This window comes from Geotrypetes seraphini, chromosome 1, assembly GCF_902459505.1.
Source record: "Geotrypetes seraphini chromosome 1, aGeoSer1.1, whole genome shotgun sequence".
NCBI classification, from domain to species: Eukaryota; Metazoa; Chordata; class Amphibia; order Gymnophiona; family Dermophiidae; genus Geotrypetes; species Geotrypetes seraphini.
The window spans coordinates 336,145,546-336,167,542 of NC_047084.1; the positions used below are offsets into that span (position 1 = coordinate 336,145,546).

The 21,997-nt window shown below is 42.3% G+C and overlaps 1 protein-coding gene across 11 annotated transcripts in view; it reads right to left on the reverse strand.

Annotated features, from left to right (window-relative positions):
• Positions 1-21,997, reverse strand: part of HERC3 (HECT and RLD domain containing E3 ubiquitin protein ligase 3) — a 134,168-nt gene that overhangs the window by 54,998 nt on the left and 57,173 nt on the right. For 9 of the 11 annotated variants that reach the window (XM_033959192.1, XM_033959183.1, XM_033959155.1 and 6 more), the window contains exons 8-10: positions 16,186-16,346; positions 12,488-12,567; positions 3,479-3,603 (exon numbers count right to left, since the gene is read on the reverse strand). In XM_033959192.1, the coding sequence (XP_033815083.1) occupies positions 3,479-3,603; positions 12,488-12,567; positions 16,186-16,346 (366 nt within the window). The remainder of the gene's footprint in view (positions 1-3,478; positions 3,604-12,487; positions 12,568-16,185; positions 16,347-21,997) is intronic. The other 2 variants (XM_033959200.1, XM_033959228.1) reach the window with 1 other exon arrangement.

The following is a 21,997-nucleotide window of genomic DNA, read 5'->3' on the forward strand; positions in this document are numbered from 1 at the left end:
CCAAGCTGAAGAGTCCTAACCTCTTTAGTCTATCATCACACGAGAGGAGCTCCATCCCCTTTTTCATCTGGGTTGCTCTTTGAATCTTTTCTAGTTCCGATATATCTTTTTTGATATAGGGTGACCAGAATTGAATGCACTATTCAAGGTGAGGTCGCACGCTGGGGCAATTCAGAGGCATTATAACATTCTTAATCTTGTTAACCATCCCTTTTTTTATTAATTCCTAGCATCTTGTTTGCTTTTTTTAGCTGCCACCACACATTGTGCGGAAGGTGTCAGTGTATTGTCTACAATGTCACCCAGATCTTATTCTTGGGCACTGACCCCCAAGGTGGACCCTAGCATCTGGTAACTATAATTTGGGTTATTCTTCCCAATGTACACTACTTTGCATTTGTCCACATTAAATTTCATCTACCATTTGGACGCCCAGTCTTCCAACTTCTAAACGTCTGCCTGCAACTTTTCACAGTCTGCCTGCATTTTAACAACTTTGAACTGTTTAGTGTTATCTGCAAATTTAATCACTTCACTCATCGTTCCAATTTCCAAATCATTTATAAATAAGTTAAATAGCACCAGTCCCAGTACTGATCTCTGCAGCACTCCACTATTTACACCTTCTCCTTTGAGAAAAATGGCCATTTAATCCTACCCTCCGTTTTCTGTCCGATAACCAATTCCTAATCCACAACTGAACATTGCCTCCTATCCCATGACTCTCTAATTTCAGAAGCCTCGCTTGAAGAACTTTATCAAAGTTGTAAAGCAAATTAGTGAGGCGAGACCTCCTTTGGCTGAATCCATGTTGACTGTCTAATCTAATCTAATCCTTTTAAATACTGGATCATTTCCCGAAGGAACTCAATTCGGTTTATAGTTCATTAAAAATAAGTTAACAAACTAATAGGCCAAATGGAGAGAGTACTATTAGTTAAGATTAGATAGATATTTAAATAGTTAAAAGATAAAATATACTTAGTGTTCATCGACTGTTGATCCTGGATAACTATTGCGTAAACAACCAAGTTTTGAGATCTTTCAGAAATTGATGTAGCTGACCTAACAAGTCTTAAAGAATCTGTCCTATTAAATCATGAGTCACGTGTTCCACAATTTTATTTTATACAATTTCCACTATTTTGCCCAGCACTACAGTCAAGCTTATTGGTCTGTAATTTCCTGGATCTTCCATGGAACCCTATTTTAAAAGTCAGCATAATATTGGCCACCCTCCAATCTTTAGTTACTACAGACTATTTTAGAGACAGGTTACAGATCACTAACTGCAGATTAGCAATTTAATGCCAGAGTTCTTTCAATACCTTGGGATGTATACCATCTGATCCAGGTGATTTATCACTATTTAACTTGTCAATTTGGCTTAGTATGTCTTCCAGGTTCACTAAGTTTTCTTTCAGTTCTTCCGTATCATCACCCCTGAAAACCATTTCCGGTTCAGGTCAATCTCTTACATCTTCTTTCATAAAGACTCGAGCAAAGAATTCATTCAATATCTCTGCTATGACTTTATCCTCCTAAGTACCCTTTTTGCTCCTTGATCATAGCACTCATGGATTTCCTCACAAGTTTTCTGCTTCTGATATACCTAAAAAAAATGTTACTATGAGCTTTTGCTTCTTTGGCAAGTTTTTCTTCATTATTCTTTTTTAGCTTTCTTTATCAATGCTTTGCATTTAACTTACCAGTGCTTATTTTTCCTCATTTGGATATTTTTTCCATTCTTTAAAGGAATTTTTTTTTTAACGCCAATAGCCTCTTTCACTTACATCTTTTAACCATGCCAGCTTTTATCATCTCATCAGGGCTTCCACAATGGTATTAAGTCCTAACCTTTGCCACCAATCCTTTTAGCTTCTTTTCAACATTTTCCTCATTTTATCATAGTCACCCTTTTGAAAATCAAATGTCTCTATAGCAAATTTCTTTAGTGACATCCTGATATTAGTTCAAATTTGATCACATTATGATCACTCTTTCCTACCAGACCCAAGGTTAACTCCTGTACTATGCCCTGCTTTCCACTATGGACCAAATCTAAAATAGCTCCCCCACTTGTTGGTTTCTGGACCAGTTGCTCCAAGAAGCAGTCATTTATGATATCTAGGAATTTTATGCCCCTGGCACTCTCTGATGTAACATTTATCCAGTTGATGTTGGGGTAATTGAAGTCACCTATTATACTCTTGCTCAATTTGCTAGCTTTCCTAATCTCTGAAAAAATGTCTTCATCTGTCTGCTAATTCTGTCTCAGGGGATGGTAGTATAACCCTACCTGTAAATTCCTTCCCTTCAGATATGGAATTTCTATCCAAAAAGTATTCGACATTGCTATCTTTGTCAAGCAGAATGTTTATTTTGTTTGATTCATTTCCCTCTAACATATAGCACAACCCTTCCTCTAATTTTATCTACTCCACCCTTGTGAAATAATTTGTACCCAGGTAACAGTGTTCCATTGATTGTATTCTAAATCTACTAAATTTATTTTTTAGGCTTCTAGCATTTTTATACAGACACATCAAATTGCTTTTGTTCCTTGTATCTACAGGCTGCTGAGAAGATAATAGGGATAATTTGAGTCCTTTACTCTGCTTTCCTCTTAAACACTCCTGGATTTATTTCACCTGTTTCAATAGTATCCTTCAAGGACAAAGCTGTGAGTGATGCTATCTTTTCTGGGTGGAGGTTTTGTGAGGGGGTGCTGTACTACTAATAATTTGGTGTTCTTTTCCCTCTTATTTTTTTACATTGTACACCACTGTTTTTGATTGTAACTGTATGGTATATCAAATTAAATAAATCTGTAGTCTGTAGTCATGTGTACTGCCATGGCTCACTGCAAGCTGACTAAGGCTTGGAGGTCAGCCTAAGTTCCAAGACAACTGGTTATTTAAGATGACTGCAATTCACTAAAATATAGACCATCTGATTTCCTTTTGCAGCTTGAGCACAGAGAAATCTTTTGGAGGAGGAAGATTTCACAACAGTAATCCAAATGTAATGAGAGCTGGGACTAGGGTGTTTTTTCTTATATTTTGGTCTCTACCTCGCTTTGCTAGGGTTCAGAAAGGATGGGTATGGAAGGGACAGGGATGGGGCCTGGTGTAATAGAAAACAGAAAAATTAAGGCAGATAAAGACCATATGGTTTACCTAGTCTGCCTTCCTGTCCCTTAGAAGATGTAAAAGTTGTATACTGTTGATGTAAATTTTTTTTTTAAGAGAGAGTATGGATGTGAGGAGAGAGCTGGGGGATTCTCACCCAAAGTCACAAAAGCACTAACAATGTATATGAAAAATGATCTTTAAAAACAGTACACTGAATAAAGACATGAGCTGAAAGGCAGAGAATTGTCTTGGGGCCACATGAAGGGCTTATCCAAAAGCCTACTGGAATCAAATGCAGTGACATGCCTAACAAAAGCAGGCTTTCTGAAGGTAGAAACACGTACTTGATTGAATTTGAGTGACTATGTTCTAACACTTTCCGCTGCCAAAGCTCCAGTGTGTCATTGTTTATTAAATTGGTGTAATTTGCCAAGTTAATGGATCGGAAGTCATCTGCTGGTAAAGGATTCTGTGAAATGGTATAGAAAAAGCAGGGAAAAAAGTATTAATATGTAATTTTTTTTAAACTTACACTTTATTAATGCAGAAAACAACCCAAAGCTTACAGACACAGACACAGTACACTGTGGGTTCTTCAGTGTACCTAGTAAACACTTTCAAAACATAGTGCAATCCCATCCACCCCACCCCAAAAACAGCAACATGCCAAATATCCGTAACAAAGAGCCCATTCCCAATCAGGAATAAGAATAACGTCTGAACCAGTCTTGAAATTTCCTCCAGTGTCTTTCAAAGGAATCTATCCAATGTCTCAAATAGGCTGTCAAACGATAAATTGGATGGCTGGTATGAGATGCATCAATCACTCAAAGATGATGATTGCTTCTATGCTGCTGCGGTAAGACCAAGCATGCAAAATTTGTCCTCCTCTTCCTTCACCCCAACTAGTGGAAGACTCAGTGTATTTTCCACTCGTAGTCGGCAGTATTCCCAGAATCTGGGACAGCATCTGGGCCACTTTCACCCCAAACCCCCTATCTCCCCTACTCTAACAACCCTAATGGAGGCCCGATCCCGAGCCCACTGAGCAAAAGGTTCCAAGACTAATGCAAATTCCTTATATGGAAGGAAAAATATTTTAACCAATTATATGAAAGTAGTGAGAAATGATGTCACAATTATTTTAGGTATATAGGTTAAAGAATTGGTACAGCAGACGAGATCTCTCTTCAGAAAGATGAAGTTACACTTTTGTTGAGACGTCTCCATTACACAAATAAAACTTTTGTGAGCCTTTTGATATAGGATTAAATTATCATTAAATGACTTAATAAATATTTTTGATTAGAAATATATGATTGTATTTATGCAATTATTGAATCAGGACCCTCAGCTTAAACAAGATAAATAGTGATCCTGTTTAATCTCAATTGTGATGTGAAGTCTTCTGGCTTTTGGAACAGGCATCAGGTCAATATCCCCAAGCAAAGGAGAAAACCAACCAGTGTGCAAAGGGAAAGCCTGCAGCAGGAATAACTCTAGCAGATGCTGTAGTTGGGCCCATTAGGAAGAGAGGAATGAGAATCCATGGGTACCAGAGGTCATCTCAGAAGGGTCATGCATCTGAAGATTGTTCCTAGAAATTACATAAGAACACAATTGCTCTACTGGGTCAGACTGAAGGTTCATCTAGCCCAGTATCCTGCTTCCAGCAGTGATCTGGATTGGCCACAAGTACTTGGCAGGATCCCCGAAGAGTAGCAAGATTCCATGCAACCAATCTCAGGAGTAGTAGTCACTTTCTCTATGTCTATCTTAATAGCTTATGGACCTTTCCTCTTAGAATGTATCTAAAACCTTTTTGAAATCCAGATATGCTAGCTACTTTTACCATATCCTTTGACAACGAGATCTAGAATTTAACCATTCATGTAGATTCTCCCTGGTTTTTATAGTATACAAAAGGAGGAGGATTGGGAGAGACTGCCAACTTTTGAAGCAGTTTAAGTACTTGAAAGGCATTAATGTAGAACAAAATCTTTTCCAGAGAAAGGAAAATGGTAAAATTAGAGGGAATAATTTGAGGCTGAGGGGTGGTAGACTCAAGAGCAATGTAAGGAAATTCTTCTTTATGGAGAGGGTGGTAGATGCCTGGAATGTGCTTCCAAGAGGTAGTGGAGAGGAAAACGGTGACAGAGTTCAAAAAAGCGTGGGATGAACACAGAGGATCTAGAAACAGGAAATAGTAAATATTGTAGAAATAAGGCCAATACTGGGCAGACTTGCAGTCTGTGTATGTTTATGGCCATTTGGTTGAGGATGGGCTGGGGAGGGCTTCAAAGGCTGGGAGGGTGTAGAAGGGCTGGAGTGAGCTTTGACAGGGACTTCAGTAGTTAGAACCTAAGCACAGTACCGGGCAGAGGTTTGGATTCTTGCCCAGAAATAGCTAAGAAGAAGAAAAAAATTAAATTGAATCAGGTTGGGCAGACTGGATGGACCATTCGGGTCTTTATCTGCCATCATCTACTATGTTACTATGTAAGTTAATAAAAAAAAAAAAAAAAAAACTAGAAAAGCTGTGCTTACTCAGGTAAGTTCACAAAGCTATGAGAAAGCACCACACCAGGAGTCATCAGGATTACAGCACCTAGTGTGGTTGAATTCCCCATGTCGAAGGAGTTAGACCTCCATGGGCTGTAACAGAATTAGAATTTATTAGAACTCTTCTGCTAGGAGGAAGTGACGTCACCGATGCGAACGGGAGCTTGATCTCAGAGCTCCGTTCGGGCCCGGTGCTAAATTGCTCAAATAAGCTGTGAAATAAGCGCTGAAATATTTTCTTTGGCGACGGAGGGGAGAGCGCAGGGAGCGGAGACCCCATGGCAACGCGCAAAAAAATCCCGACTGAAAAAACCGGCCAGCGCACGCTGGAACAAGCGCTGAGCCGGACAGCACGTGGCAGTGGGGGCCTGGAGACCGGCGGTGGCGAGGCGGCGCAATCGAGTGGGGCTGCGGCAGAGGTGACAGCGCTGGCGAGCGCGACTGCCCCTGGGTGCTCCCCCACGGACCCCCTCACTAAGTCGGATATGCAGGGCTGGATCACCGAAGTCAAAGCCGAAATCTCGGCTGTGGTAGTGCAGGTCCGGGAGGTGGTGCAGGAGCTGCGCACGGACCTCGTGGAGGTGGGCAACCGCGTAGAGGCGGTGGAAATGCGATTGGATTGCTGCGAGGATTCGGTGACCGGGATGCAACGCTCCCTGGAGAGTGCCGCGGCGGAACATCAGCTTTTGATGGACAAGGTGGAGGATCTGGAGAACCGTACCCGGCGTAATAACCTGCGGGTGCGGGGCCTACCCGAATTGCAGGAATATAAGGATGTTAGCGCTACCATCACTACTTTGCTTCGTTGGTTGCTGCAAAATGACACTTTGGATCCGGGCTTGGAGCGTGCTCACAGGGCACTGGGGCCCCGCACATCTGATCAGCCTAAAGATGTTGTGCTGTGTCTGCGGAGCTTTGTGCTTAAAGAACAGATCTTCCGCAGAGCCCGAGAAATGGGCACAGTGACCTGGGAGGGTCATCGGCTGGAATTCTACCAAGATCTGGCGGCAAGTACGCTGCAGAAGCGCCGGGCGTTCCGAGAAGTGACTAAGGCTCTGCAGCGAGGCAATTTGCGCTACCGCTGGACTTTTCCCTTTGGAGTGGTCATCACTATCAATGGAGTGCATACCAGAGTCACTACAGTTCGGGAGGCCCGAACCCTGCTGCAACAAGCGGGCATCGAGATTCCTGAGGAACCTGCTTCTTCTGTGGGAGCGGGGCCCAGTCGAGTGGGACTCCCATCAGCTTCATCTGCTTCACGATGGCAGCGTGTGGAGCGGGGACCACGAAGTGGGAGGGGGGGTCGAGGCGGTGGCCCCTCGCCTCAGAACAATGCTTCTGCTTAATGTGGTTCCTCTGATGGGAGGGCTAATAATTTGCTTGGCTGTCCCTTCCTCCTTGCACTGTCCAGAGGCCCCCCCCCCCCGCCTGTGGGGGTTTGGTTTGCCCTGGGTGACTGTGTTACTATGTTTTAACTATGGGGAGGTGTGCTTGGAGGGTCATCCTCGACCTGGATGCTCTGTGGAGGGGTGGGGGAGTGGGGGGCTGAGGGAGTGTTGGGAGGGATTACGAGGGAGTAGTGGGGTGTTGGTGGTGGAGGGTAGCTGGACGGGTGTGTTTGTTTGGGATTGCTGATATTTGTTATTTGACAATTTTGTATAGTTGTGGGGTGGGGTGATAGGGGCTTCGGGGATTGTTACTTTCCTGGTATGTGGGTGGGAGATCTGCGGACTCTCACATGGGGGAGTGGGGGGTGGAGGGGAGGGGGGGTGGGGGGGAGAGGATTGCTAGGGTTTTATATAGGGGAGCTTCTTACTGTGGGGGTGGGGGGATGGGGGGAGAGAGGGGGGGAGGGGGGGACATGTCTGTTGGGGTTGGTCTTGCATTGTCTCTGTACTCCTTTGAACAATGGGGGTGTTTAAATTAGTATCTTACAATATTAGAGGTCTTAATTCCCCTAACAAGCGGAGGGCCTTTTATAGGGAATTGATCCGTTTGAGGGCTGATGTTTGTTTTGTTCAGGAAACCCATTTACTGCAAGCCCATGAATCCTTGGGGGGGGATCATAGGTTTCCGCAGGCCTTCTGGGCCTCCCGGGTGGGCACTTCTAAGAGGTGCGGGGTGGGCATTCTTATCCGTAAGGGAATCCGTTGTGAGGTGCACAGGGTTGTGAGGGATCCCCAGGGCAGGTATATTATGTTGGAGGCTACGATTGAGGGGGTCTTATACTCCCTGGTTAATGTCTATGCCCCTAATGAGGGTCAGGGGATCTTCTTTCGTGAGTTGGTCCCCCGGATCCTCAAGTTCAAGGGGGGGGCCCTGGTCCTTGGTGGGGATTTCAACCTTACCGTGACTCCTCACTTGGATAATTCTGGGAGGGCGGATTATTATGGGAGACGAGATCGCAAATTATTGCGTGAGACACTGGCTGGTTTGAATGTGATGGATTGTTGGAGGTGGCTCCACCCTTCGGTGAAAGACTATACCTACTTTTCGGGAGTACACTCCTCCTATTCCAGAATTGATTATATATTTGTGGAGAGGGGACTTCTCCGGAGGGTGGAGTCTTCAGGGATTGAGTCCTTTACGTGGTCGGATCATGCCCCGGTGTGGTTGCGATTCCAGGGGGAGGGAGGGGGTGGGGGACGGAAATTTTGGCGCTTCAATGATAGTCTCCTAGATGATCCAGAGGTGGGAATGCAGATTGAGGGGTGGATACAAGACTATTTAGATGTGAATGTGGAGTGTGGAGCTTCCTTGGAGGCGGTTTGGGAGGGGTTGAAGGCTACCCTTAGGGGCAGGCTGATAGCCCTGGCGTCGGCTAGGCAGCGTAAGCGGCGGGAGGTAGCCGCTACTCTGCTGATTGAAATTGGTAGGTTGGAAAGTTTACATAAGCGTTCCCCCTGGAATGTGGTATTGCGGGAGCGCTTGCTTCAGGCTCGTAGGGATCTTCAGGCTTTAGACTTGGAAAGATTGCACCATAATTTGCAGCTCCTCCAGCAGCGATATTTTGAGTTCTCCAATAAAGCTAGTCGCCTGGTTGCACACCGTCTTAAGGTGCGACAGACACGAAATCAGATTCTCTCACTCCGGGCTGCTTCTGGGGAAGTGTTACAGACCGAGGAAGCTATCCGGGCACGTTTTGTGGAATATTACTCTCAACTCTATACCCCGGAAGATCCAGGGCCTTCACAGGAACAGGATGCTTATTTGATATCAGCTGAGCTACCCCAGATTACACAGGGAGATGTGGCAAGGTTGGACCGCCCTCTCACATTGATTGAGGCTCGTAGTGCGCTGCGTTCTATGAAACTTGGTAAATCCCCTGGATTGGATGGTTTTACTGTTCGGTACTATAAACGATTTCAGGATCTGCTGCTGCCCCCTCTATTGCGTTTTCTTAATTCCTTGCAGGGGAATAGTGCCCTCCCCTTCTTTATGCGTTTGGCGGGTGTGACAGTGCTGGCTAAGGAGGGGAAGGATCCTCTCCAGTGTGCATCCTATAGACCGATATCCCTATTGGGGGTGGATACTAAGATCTTCACGCGCATTCTGGCGGACCGATTGATGAGTTGGATCCCTCGGCTGATCCATCCGGATCAGTCGGGATTTGTAGTTGGCAGACAGGTGGGTGATAACACGCGTAGGGTCTATAACTTGTACGACCGGGCCAGGGGTGGGGTAAGAGAGACAGTGTTTTTGTCTATCGACGCTGAGAAGGCGTTCGATAGAGTCTCTTGGCCTTTTTTGTTTCGGGTCTTGGAGTCTGTGGGCTTGGGCCCGAGAATGAGAGACTGGATCCGAGTCCTCTATAATGGGCCCCTGAGTTGTATTAAAGTAAATGGTAGTTATTCGGAGACTTTCTCCCTAGCAAGGGGTACACGTCAGGGGTGTCCCCTCTCCCCGATTCTCTTTGCTTTGACGGTGGAACCCCTGGCGCAGCGTGTGCGGATGAATCCGGATATTCAGGGGGTCATGGTGCCGGGAGGGGACTTTAAGTTGGCTCTGTTTGCGGACGATATCCTGTTTACGGTGGAAGACCCTGCCGAGTCTTTACCGGCTATATTGCAGGAGTTGGAAATTTATGGGAATGTGTCAGGATTTCGGGTCAATATCGGTAAATCGGAGCTTCTTAACATCAACCTACCGGCTGACCGGGTTTCCTATCTTAGAGATCGGTATCCGTTTCGGTGGGTCTCGCATTCATTGCGATACCTAGGGGTATATTTTGGACCGCCGGGAGTGGAGATGTATGACCTCAACTTCCCTCCGCTCTTTCGTCGCATCCGCCAGGATTTGCTTAAATGGAAGGACCTGTATTTCTCTTGGCTGGGCCGGGCGGCCATTGTGAAGATGATGATTCTGCCCCGTTTGTTGTTCTTATTTCAGGTGTTGCCTTTATGGGTGGAGAGGAAAACATTAGAGGGGGTGCAAAGGCATATTTCTAATTTTATTTGGGCGGGTAGACGGCCGAGGGTGAGTAGAAAGGTCTTGTGCATGGGGAGAGGGGACGGAGGGCTGGGAGTCCCGGATGTGGTGAAATATTATCAGGCTGCTCAGCTACGCGCCCTTTTAGAATGGCAGGCGCAGACACCGAAACTGTGGGTGGAAATTGAGCAAAGGTTAAGTGGGGGGGTGCCTCTGTTACATCGGCCGTGGGTACCCGGTAGGGCACGCCTGATGGGGGAGATATCCTCGGTAGCGGTTTCCCTGAGGGTATGGAATCAAACCAGAGCTTGTTTACTGGGGCGTGGGCGTCATTCCTGGTTTACTCCGTTGAGATTCAACCCTGATTTCCCACCGGGGGGAGCGGGGGGAGTCTTCGCAGAGTGGGAGGCACGGGGCTTAGTCTGCATGGGTCAGCTGTGGGACCCGGTGTTGGGTGGGGTGAGATCCTTTACGGACCTCAGGGGCAGGTATGGGCTTGGTTTAAGGGATCTGTTCCCCTACATGCAGGTCCTTCACTATGTTAGGACATCGGGTATTTTGGGAGACTTGAGGGGTGGTAAGACGCCCTTTGAACTATTATTGGGCCCAGTGCTTAGGAAGGGAGCTCTCTCTGCGATTTATCGGTGTCTCAATGGTCGGGGGGCCCCCCTTCCATACATGAAGGCCTGGGAGGGTGATTGTGGCTCTGTAATTTCCTGGGACACTTGGGGTGACATATGGGCGGAGATCTCCTCGGCGGGCATAGCGGCTTTGCTAATTGAGAACGGATATAAGGTTCTTTTCCGATGGTATTATACTCCTCAGACTGTGGCTCGGTGGCAGGAGGGTGCGAGTGTGCTTTGCTGGAGGGGCTGTGGGGAAGTAGGTACCTACTTTCACATGTGGTGGCAGTGCAGGAGGGTGTGTGGATTCTGGACTGATGTTTTTGCTCGGGTGTCCCGGATCCTGGATGTCCAGATTCCGGCTGATTGGCGACACGCCTTGTTGTTTTGGCATCAATTAGACCTGGCTCGGGGGGACTCTCTGTTCTGCAAACTTGCATTCACTGCTGCTAGATTGGCTGTTGCCTCTCGGTGGAATCAGGTACTTCCACCCACATGGGCCCTGGTGGAGCAACGCATGCTTAATTGGCAGAATCTGTATTACTTAACAGCTTTGAGGCATGGTAAATTACATGGCTATGCTCATGTGTGGCGCCAATTTCGAGCCTCGGTGGGGGTGTGTGGTAGGGGTGGTCGGGGACCTTGAGCTGCACTGGGGGTTGGGCCTGGGTGGGCGAGGTTTGGGGGGGCCCTTCTTTATATCTTTTTAATGTTTGGGTTGTGTCTGGAATTGTTTAGTTTTGACCTTATTGATAGCTGTGGGTATGATGTTTTGTCCCGGCGGGGGGGGGGGGGGGGTATAGGTTGTGGTGGGGTGGGTATTATAGCTTGTTCTTTTCAGTTTGTACGCTTTGCACATGACTACATTGCTGATTGTGTTTTCGTGTGTGCTTCTGGAGTGGGATGTTCTGCTCTTTGAATTTATGTTCTTGTATCTCATGTGCTTTTGCTATGTACTGTTTGGAGTGTTTTCTTAATAAAAGCTTTTCAATTGAAAAAAAAAAGAACTCTTCTGCTATGGCTTGGGCGCACAGAGGAATCAGATCTGTGCCAAAACCCAGTGAAGAAAGACTATCTCAAAACTTCCGGGCACTGGTTTCATACATCAAAACTTGTCCAGGTATCTGTATTATTGGTGTTACTTGATAAAATTTGTTTGCAGAATCAACTCTTATTCACCATTGCAAATTAACATATTGGTTTATTAGCTGTATGTTGTCAGCGATCCCAATACTGTTTTTTTGTATTTTGTCTATAGGTAAATTTCTAGAACTGTGTGACCCTCAGATTTTGCAATGGTCTTGATGTAAAAAACCACTAGAGAATAACCTGCAGGGTAAGGTATGAGTCCAAAGACAAGCAGGAAATCAGCTTGTGAGTAGATGGTTGTCAACCAACTGGGGAATGTGTGCCAGGTCCAGGTGAGCTTTGAAGGCTTGCAGAGGTAGCATGCCCAGTAGAACAATATAAAAAGGGCACGTTTTACTATTCGCCCAAATACAAATGAAAAATACTATTGGTCTCAAAACAGTGGAACTGGTTGGATCATGAAGACCATTGCTTGATCACCAATGTTCAGGACAATCTTGCAAGAAAATGTAAACATGCAATTTGACCTTTAAAGGGGTGTCTATAAATTGCCTTTCTAGCATATTTCCATTCTAAAATGTGAACACAGAAATATTGATCCTAGAAAGGAGTCAATCAGTACAGTGTCAAAATACTTTTATCTTTGCTTACCTCATATTTAGTACAAAGCACAAACGTTTGGTCTCCACCAGAGAAGATCCGTTTAACCATGTGATGGACAAATGAGCCTGCTGATAAAGGGAGTCAAGACCATTATTTTTACAAGAAGTTAAATCTCTCCCCAAATGCAGTCCAGACAAGTTACTCACAGTTTTATCCTCACTGTATGTAAAAATGGCTGTATATTTTACTTAAAAAATGATCACTGCTCCCCAGAAAGGAGATCACTTACAAAAGAAAAAAACAAAACAAGAAAGGGTGAGGGGAGGTGGCCAAAATCCCTACAGCTTGTATTTCAGACCAGAGCCTGCTAGACAAAAGAAAGCGTAACACCAAGATGAATAGACCATTATCACACAGTAGAGGCAGCTGCATACAATAGGCCACTTTGAAAGTGTTTTAAAAAGATCAAAACCAGAGAACAGCATTCTTAGGTGAATGTTGGAACCTTGGAGTTTTACCATTTTCTTTTAACTGTGTTTGCTTAATAAAGGGGGTTTTAACCTGATAAAGCCAAGTGTGTTTCATTCTGCAGTAAGGTTGACTAACCTACTGAGGACAGCTTTAAAACCAAGTCAGTCAGGAATGGGTGAACAAAGCCAATGGATATGTAAAAAGCAGTTAAGTAAAACATCAATGTGTATTTCCTGGTATTTTGGGAGATTAACATTTAATTTTTTGTGGTTGGTGTTTGGCAGTAATATATTACTTGTAATATTACTTTTAAAAAATAATGAGTAACTAATGATTACTCTCATGCAAAAATAATGAACTGTAATATATTACATTTTTAAGTGACCAGTCCAATTTTTGTGTGTCACTAGGCCAGTTATCGGGCTGCTTCTGGTTTCTGGCAACTTCCTTTTGAGTGAAATTGTATGAGGTGATAAAGATGGCTTGTTCGTCAACAATGTTTTTGATTTATAAGTGAACAAGATTAGTATTTTGTTAGGTGCAAGTTGTATCTGGTAAGCCACAAACCTGAATTTGATAAAGTGGCATCAATACCAGCAAAAAATTAAAATTTTGTTCAATGAACTGTTTTAACCAGACAACATGAAATAATTCTTCGGGCCAGTATTGTGTCATGAATCCACTAGCAGCTGCTCTGGACATCCTACAAACGTAAGCTAAATGGTATTTGGATTTTTTTTGTAGCCCACTTTGGTCATGTTGACAACAAGGCTGACTAAAGTTGGTACAGCATAACCCAGAAGTGTTAAATGCTGACAACAATAAACCCACACCTAAGCCCAGACACTGATCAGGAAAGGAGGCAAGACCCTGCTAATATCTATTTATCTTTTTCTAGGAAGGCATCTAGGGCCAGATTCTCAAAACTTAAGGTTGCCTTTAATGCGGTCGCTAAACCAGTTCCAGCTGGTTTAGCATGCACGTATTTTAGCGGCAGATTATCAAAACAGCTTACCGTGGTCTTTTCCAAGTTTTCTAGCAGTCTCCAATACTGCCATGCAAATGTTGTACGAGGTCATTAATATTAAAATGAGCACCCCCAGTGATTCTCTATAAATCGCTGAATGATTCCCTAACCTCGTTGTGCCACATTTGCAGCCAAAATTTGCTGCCATGGTTTTGTCCTCATTGGATTGAAGGCAATAAAATGAAGATGAAATACAAAGAACTTTTCAAAGCAATGAAGACAGTGAAGCCATCATCAAAACAAACTGCACCAGCTTTATCCAGTAGGAATTGTGGTGATGAAGATTACTTCTCGTTTTCAAAATGTTGGAAATGACAGAAGTGTTGCTGCTGAACTAGACCTATTTCTAAATGACAAATCTCGTGAAGTAATCAATGTATCACACAGTTTCCTTATATCAAGGCACTGATTTTTTAAGTATAATGGATTTGCCTTCAAGTGTTTCTCAGCATGGGTGGACAAATTATGACTCCAAGATGATGCAGAATGATAAACATGTTGAAATGCAATTGCTCCTTCGTTGTAATGAGAACTCTTTATGTCAAAAACAGCACCCCGATATGAGGAAACTGTCAAGGGACCTATTTCTGACGCTTTAAACCTGGAACCTTATGATCAACCATTCTGACTAACAAGTTTCTTTGCTGGCATTAACAGAATGCAGCACTGTGAGGAATCTGAATATAGATATTTGATTTCTACACTGCTCATATGTTAGCTATTTTCATGTGTTTTTTTTCCTTATTTGATTTGTCTGTAATTGTATTGGCTCCCTATTGTTTGAGGGCTTGGAGCATTTTATGTTTATTTTCTTTGATAAAAGGATGAATTTACAATTGCTAAAATTAATTTTATGTAACGTCAGAGCAGTTTATATCCAAGAATTAAGTAACTAAGGGCTCCTTTTACTAAACAGTGCTAGAGGTTTTTAGCGTGGGCCGGCGAGGTAAATGCTTTAATGGTCAAAGGAATCCTATGAGCTTCAGAGCATTTACCTCACCAGCCTGTGCAAAAAACCTCTAGCACTGTTTCATAAAACCCAGCATAATATTACTTCCACAGTAACTTAACATATTTTTATTAAACAACTAGTAACTGCAAGGAAAAAGTAATATATTATTTTTACAAAGTAGCTTGCCCAACTCTTGTTTGTGGTGGCAATTGTTCTTCCTTTCTCCTGATATTTTTCACACACTTAGAACATTTAATAGATCTCTCTTCAGTACGTGTTTTCTGTTGTGCCTGCAGTTCTCTCTTCTGAGAAAAGGTTTTCCTCTCACAGTCCATACAGGTAAATGGTTTCTCTTCAATGCCAGATCTCTGCTGTGATTTCAGTATTCTGTTAAGTTACACACATAAGTGGGAGGTCTGCCTATCTCCCACTCATGTTCCTCTCCCTGTAAGCCTTTCTTGCAAATACCTGTTATGCAAGTTAAACAGTATTTACAGAGCATGTATGAGTGAGAGTACATGAATATAGGCCATTATGATGCACTTAAATGTTTAGAATGTGTTTAATATGCGAGTGCTCCTCTTCACGGGGGTGATTTTACTACTGATTCAAGTACCAAGGACAGTGTTTTATCCACTTAAATAGGTGCTCATAAAATTGTCTTGGGGTATATATGCATACAATGTATATTGTGTGAAAGTAGGCACCTTATTAGCCAAGCAATTACATATTGGTATTTCCAGAAAGGAAGAATGGGTCGAGTTGGGATGTGAACAACACTTATACATGTATCATGAAATTCACATCTAGGGAGTCTTACTAGCACATGTACACACAGTTATACCTGCCTTGGAGCAAAAGTTACCATGTGTACCAAATTTTGGTGAGGCAATAAACAAAATTTACTGATTGTTCAGTAAACAATTAGTTGACAAAATTTCCACAATTAATATGCATTAGATTGATTTGCATTTACTATTTCCATTGTATGCAAATAGATCTCTTGCATATTCATTGTGGGAAATCTTGAAAATCTAACTGGGTTATACCCCTCAAGAACCATGGTTGCCCACCCCAGTCTAAGGGTAAACAGGAGGTCATGAAGCTATATAAAAAATGTGCCTTATTCATAACCACATGTAAGATACATTTGCTAAAGATTAAACACACAGTTCTTTTTACAGCCTCCAAGGGTAGGAAATGCCTGGTTCAAAAGAGCAACTAAAGAAAGCCTCCTAACCTTTTAGAACATTACTACAGAAAATGTGGGTATTAAGTTATTAGCAAGCTGCTTACCAGCTGCTGCTGAGATCTGTCCAAGATGTGCTGCCCAGCAGCCCTTTACCAGTACAGGGCATTTCATGTTCTCAGTGTGCCCAGTGCCGAGCTGGCCTCTAGTGCCACAGCCAAAGGCATAGATCACTCCCGAGGAAGGCACAAAGGCTACCGTATGCTGTCTGCAACATATGCAATTAAACATCCATTTTACAGTTCTCAAAGAAGGCCCCCAAAAACAGCTTCTGAAAAGATTTGCTAAAGATGGTGGCATCATCTAAGCAAAATCATATTGAAGTGGAGGGGCCAAGAAACTTCCTAGCTGCTCTATCCTGACTAAAGTAAAAGGGTAACATTTGATTGAGGAGGGAAAAAACAAACAAACACATGACACCAATTGAGGGCCAGCAGGCCTGGTTTTCAAGGCATCTCCATAAATATATTTCAGGTATAGTTTACATACTTAGGCCTGAAGGTCAGGTTACATTTTCATACCTTTGTTTAGAAAACCAAGGACTAATTTGTGATCTTCAAGGGCCAAGGTTGTTGCACTTTAGTCCAACACAAGCTGTTTCAGGAACACAGAAATGATATGAAACAGTTGCACAAAGAAGTGCCTAGGTATGCTCAAAGGCATATATGTTTCCCCTCACTATATCTGAAGAAAGTGCAATGAACATGTATATGATTGCATATACTCAATATTTGTAAGCCTAAGGAGAAATCTAGATCTTACCTGCCAATTTTCTTTCCTTGAGTCTTTCTAGACCAGTCCTGCTGAGTGAATGTGTGCTCTAAGACAGACCAAGAACCACTGGATTTGTGACATTACCCTATAAGGGTCCCATATAGCCCACAGTCAGTATTTCTTTTTTTTTTTTTCCAGTTCATATTTTTTATTGTAAGTTTTACAATACAAAATAAAATCAAAAACATAACAATGAACATGATAGCTGCCGAAGGGCATAATACAACACAGTGGTCAGACTACACCAGGGGTGTCCAATGTCGGTCCTCGAGGGCCGCAGTCCAGTCAGGTTTTCAGGATTTCCCCAATGAATATGCATGAGATCTATTTGCATGCACTGCTTTCAATGCATATTCATTGGGGAAATCCTGAAAACCCGACTGGATTGCGGCCCTCGAGGACCGACATTGGACACCCCTGGACTACACAGTTTGTTATCCCTGTGAGAGTAATAGCAAGATAAGGATGCTAAAGAAAAGAAAGAAAAAGGGAAAGGTGTAGAGCAGAATTATGACAGCGGAATGGTCGGCAAGGTGTACCATTCAAGAAATTTCCAAGGTGATATAGCAGGAGCGCAAGAAGACATTCTGGAAATGTGACATTTTTCAACAGCATATTGTTCATGTTATTTGTACAAACATAATGAATTCCACCAGAAGGTGTAGTCAAGTGAGAGGCAGATCCAAAGTTTCCAATTCTTGAGAATATGCATGATAGCAGTTGCAAACATAGTGTCAATCAGCTTTGAAGGGCAGTCAGAGTCGGCAAAACAGGGGTGCTGAGAGCGTAGCATAACAATATCAAATGTAAGATCTGAGTGACATGTAGTAATGATTTTAATGGTCTTCCAAATGATGGACCAGAATGGACGAATAGCATTACAGTGAAACATTATTTGGTCTAAAGTGCTATCAGGACCAAGACAACTAATGCCAACATTTAGGGTCAGGTCTCAGTTTAGCTTTCCACATACAGTGAGGGGTCCAGATTGCCTGCCACATAACAAAATAAAGGGATTGCAACACTCTGAAGGCTAGTAACGGGTGATTGGTTTTCATCCAATATAATTGCCAATCAATGTCCGAGATGGGAGAGGTCAGCATAGATTCCCACAGAGTCATGACTTGAGATAAGAAAGTATATCGATAATCTCGCATAATTTTATAAAAAACTGATACAGCTCTCCCATGGGCGATAGTCAAGTCGCTCCAGTGTTGAAACGTATTCAGGGTTGGCGAATGTACAAAGTGGGGTGTTATAGATGCAATGGATGAGGACAGTAGAAGCCATTGAAAATAATAGTTCGTAATCAGGCGAATGTACAAAGTGGGGTGTTATAGATGCAATGGATGAGGACAATAGAAGCCATTGAAAATAATAGTTCGTAATCAGAGGGAATTGGGCACATAATGAGGAAAAAGGAATTATCTTGTCTGCACAAAGTAGTTGTTCCATAAACCATATTTCGGCATTTTGCCATTTTTTCCAGTAAAACTGTTTACCTTTATGCTTAAGTTTTGAATTATTCCAAAAAGACATTTTCAAGTTGCTGTATAGTGAGTATTCTGCCATAGCATCCAGATGTCGTATGGCCTGTTGTGTTGCACTCAGAAGGGTATATGCCTTTAGTTGTTTGGGAATGTTCATCGTGCATAGAGCATATAAAGGGCATGGATGACATATATATGTTCCCATTTCCAGCCAAGGAGGTAAATTTGGGAAGGGTTAGTTTTGAACCCAAAAGCCCCATATTTAGCCAGTGATGCTACATGATAAAAAGTGGAAATCTGGGAAATTCATACCGCCGTTCTCTTTTGAGGCTTTCAATTTAGCCAGGGCAATGCGAGGTTATTTATTATTCCATATGAACTGTGACAGATTTTTATCAATCCTTTGAAACAATGATTTCTTGCAATGGAAGGTAACAGACAATATGTAAGTGATTCATGGCACTAGAGTCATTTTTACAGATGCAATTCGACCCCACCAAGACAAAAATAATGGGGACCATTGGTGATGGTTTGTTTAACCAGAAGTTTGATCTTGGATACATTTAGAGCCATGTTGTGTGAGGAATATTTATGTATAATAATGCCTAAATATTTAATAGTTGCTTCAGACCAGTGAAATGGGATAGTTCAGTACAGGTGATGGAATCGTTTAATGGAAAAATTTCAGATTTTTCCCAATTGACCAGGTAACCAGATAGTGATGAATACTCGGTAATAATTGTGACAAGAGCTGGGAGAGAATGTATTGGATTACGGATAAACAGAAGAACATCATCGGCATAAGCAGCCAATTTTATTTGTCTATTTTTTGATTGAATGCCTTCAATGAGAGTGGATTGACGAATGGCAGAAAGTAGGGGTTCTAGGGCAAGATTGAATAATAAAGGTGAAAGAGGATATCCCTGTCTGGAGCCTCTATGAAGGGAGACTTTGTTTGAGAGGGAGTTATTGATGAGGATCCTCGAGGAAGGGTACCAGTACAGTGTTTTGATCCAGTTGATGAAGTAATCCCCCAAATTATACCATTGTAGTACCCGCAATAGGAAGAGCCATTCAACACGATCAAAAGCTTTTTCAGCATCAATGGCCAATCCTATTGTGGATTCTGAGGTAGATCTGGCATAAGCATTGATGTGATGGAAGAGTCACAAATTTTCTCTTATATAAAGGTGTTTGATGAAACCGATCTGATCGATGTGAATCAAATTGGTAATAATTTTATTTAATCTAGTGGAGAGGATTTTAGCCATAATCTTATAATCTAAGTTCAGGAGGGAAATGGGTCGGTAATTTTTTTACTAGGTTGGGGTCCCTTTCTGGTTTTGGAAAACTATAATAGTAGCTTCTGCGAAGTTAAATTGTTTGTCTGGTGTGTGATGAATGAAATTATAATAATTTAAAAGATGGGGCTAAATAGTATTAAATCTTTTGTAAAATTCATTAGTAATTCCATCAGGGATTGCTGGGACTTTATTTTTTGCTAGAGAAGAAATAGCGAGAATGATTTATGATACAGCTTCCAATTCTGATTTAGTTGAGACATCTAATTGAGGATGATCTATTTTATCTAAAAATGAACTGAAATCAGGTTCCTGTGCTGGGAGTTTTGATTTATATAGTTAGAATAAAAGAATTTGAATTGAGATGTAATAGAATCATTAGTGGTAACTATGTGACCTGAGGAAGTTTGAATGGATAGTAAATTTTTTGGATTTTGTTTTGAGATAGTTGCAAAGGGCTTTCCCATGTTATTGTCCCCCATGTAATGACCAGAAGCAAGCATAAAAAGATTTTGTCTAGCTTTGTAAGAAGTCAAGGAGTTATATTCGTATTTAAGTTTCAAAAGTTGATGATAGAGGGGTCGTGTATGCAATCCGCCATGTGTTGAGTTTCTAATTGCTTGATGGAATATTCTAAATCTCTTTCTTTTTGCATTGTGAGTTTCATTTTCCAAGTGGAGAGTTTGATTCAATCACCTCTCAGAGTGGCTTTATATGTCCCCCAAATTACAGAAGGGCATATTTCAGGATCTTTCATATTAAATGTGAAGAATTCAATTGTGAAGTGTGTTATTTTTTCCATAATGTCTTTGTCTAGTAAAAGGTGATTATTCAATCTCCATGAGGAGGTGTTGGATGGTAAGGAGAACTGAGTATGTGCAGGGAGCTGGATGCCTAATCTGTAAGACTGATCGGATGAATGGTAGTATTGGATATAAGCTGGGCGAGGTGAGATGAAATGAGGAAACAGTCGATTCTCGTGTAAGTATTGTGTGGTGGGGAATAATGCGTGTATTTTTTACCTTTGGGATTAAGTAATCTCCAGGGATCAGTTAAGGAGTAATTATCAATGAGATTATGCAATTCCTGATATGATTTTGATTGGGATGGTTTGCAAGAGGAAGATCTATCCAGGATTAAGTCTTGCATTTTGTTGAAGTCCCCTCCAATGATTAGGGATTTGGAAGAGAATTCAAGAAGCGTAGATTGGAGTCCTCTGAAAAATTCAGGATGATCGAGAACTGGGGCATATATATTCAGGAGTACATATTCCACTGAGTGCAATACAATATTGGCCAGGCACCATCTTCCCTCTGCATCTGTTTTGTGTGATAAAATGGTGAGAGGTATATTGTTTTTAAAGAGAATGGAAACACCATTTTTCTTTTTATTAATAGCAGGAGAAAAAAGATGGGTTGAGTATTTTATGCTTAATTTGAGTGCAGCTGTAGAGGGAAGATTTGTTTCCTGGAGGAAAGCTACATCTGGATGTTTAGTAGTAATATAATTAGCAATTTTTTTTTTCTTTTAATTGGGTAATTGAGCCCATTGACATTATAAGACAAAATACGGAGATCAGCCATTATCAAAAGCAAAGGATTTAGAAATGAAAAAAATCTTTGGTATGTACCACCAAAAGCTTCAGGTAGGAAAGGTGGAGAAAAAATTGCGGACCATTCTAGTTATGAAAGACTGAGAGAGGAAGAAGAAGTAAAAAGAAGGATAAGAGTAGAAAAGGATCAACATAACAAACACACAGCATGGCTATATAAGAAAGCATGCACATGTGTACGAGATGTAACGATACACGGGTATACCTGAAAAAACAAGCGAGAAATCCATGGAGCATTGAACAGCTCCACACCATATTTATAAATGGATCAGTGTTATTTCATTCATATGGAAGCAGTGAGAAAAATAATTATCCAGCAGAGAAAGTTAAGTCATAGCATTGTGATTGAAATCCAAGAAGGATTTTAAGTCCGCTGGATCCAAGTATGAAGTGGTACAATTGTTATAGGTTACCTTCATTCTGGCTGGATACATGAGGCCATATTTTGCTCCAATATCCTTCAACTGCTGGTGGTAAGATAGAAATTCTTTGCGCTTGAGAGCGGTAGACTTGGCAAGATCAGGGACTATAAAATACTTCCTGCCCTGATATAGAAGTTCAGGGTTCGCTTTTGCTGCGTTTATGAGCTGTAGGGCATGTTGAAATCGCAGGATTTTCACCACGATAGGCCTTGCCATGGTAGACTGTGCTGAAGGGTGTGAGGGAACGCGATGTGCCTGCT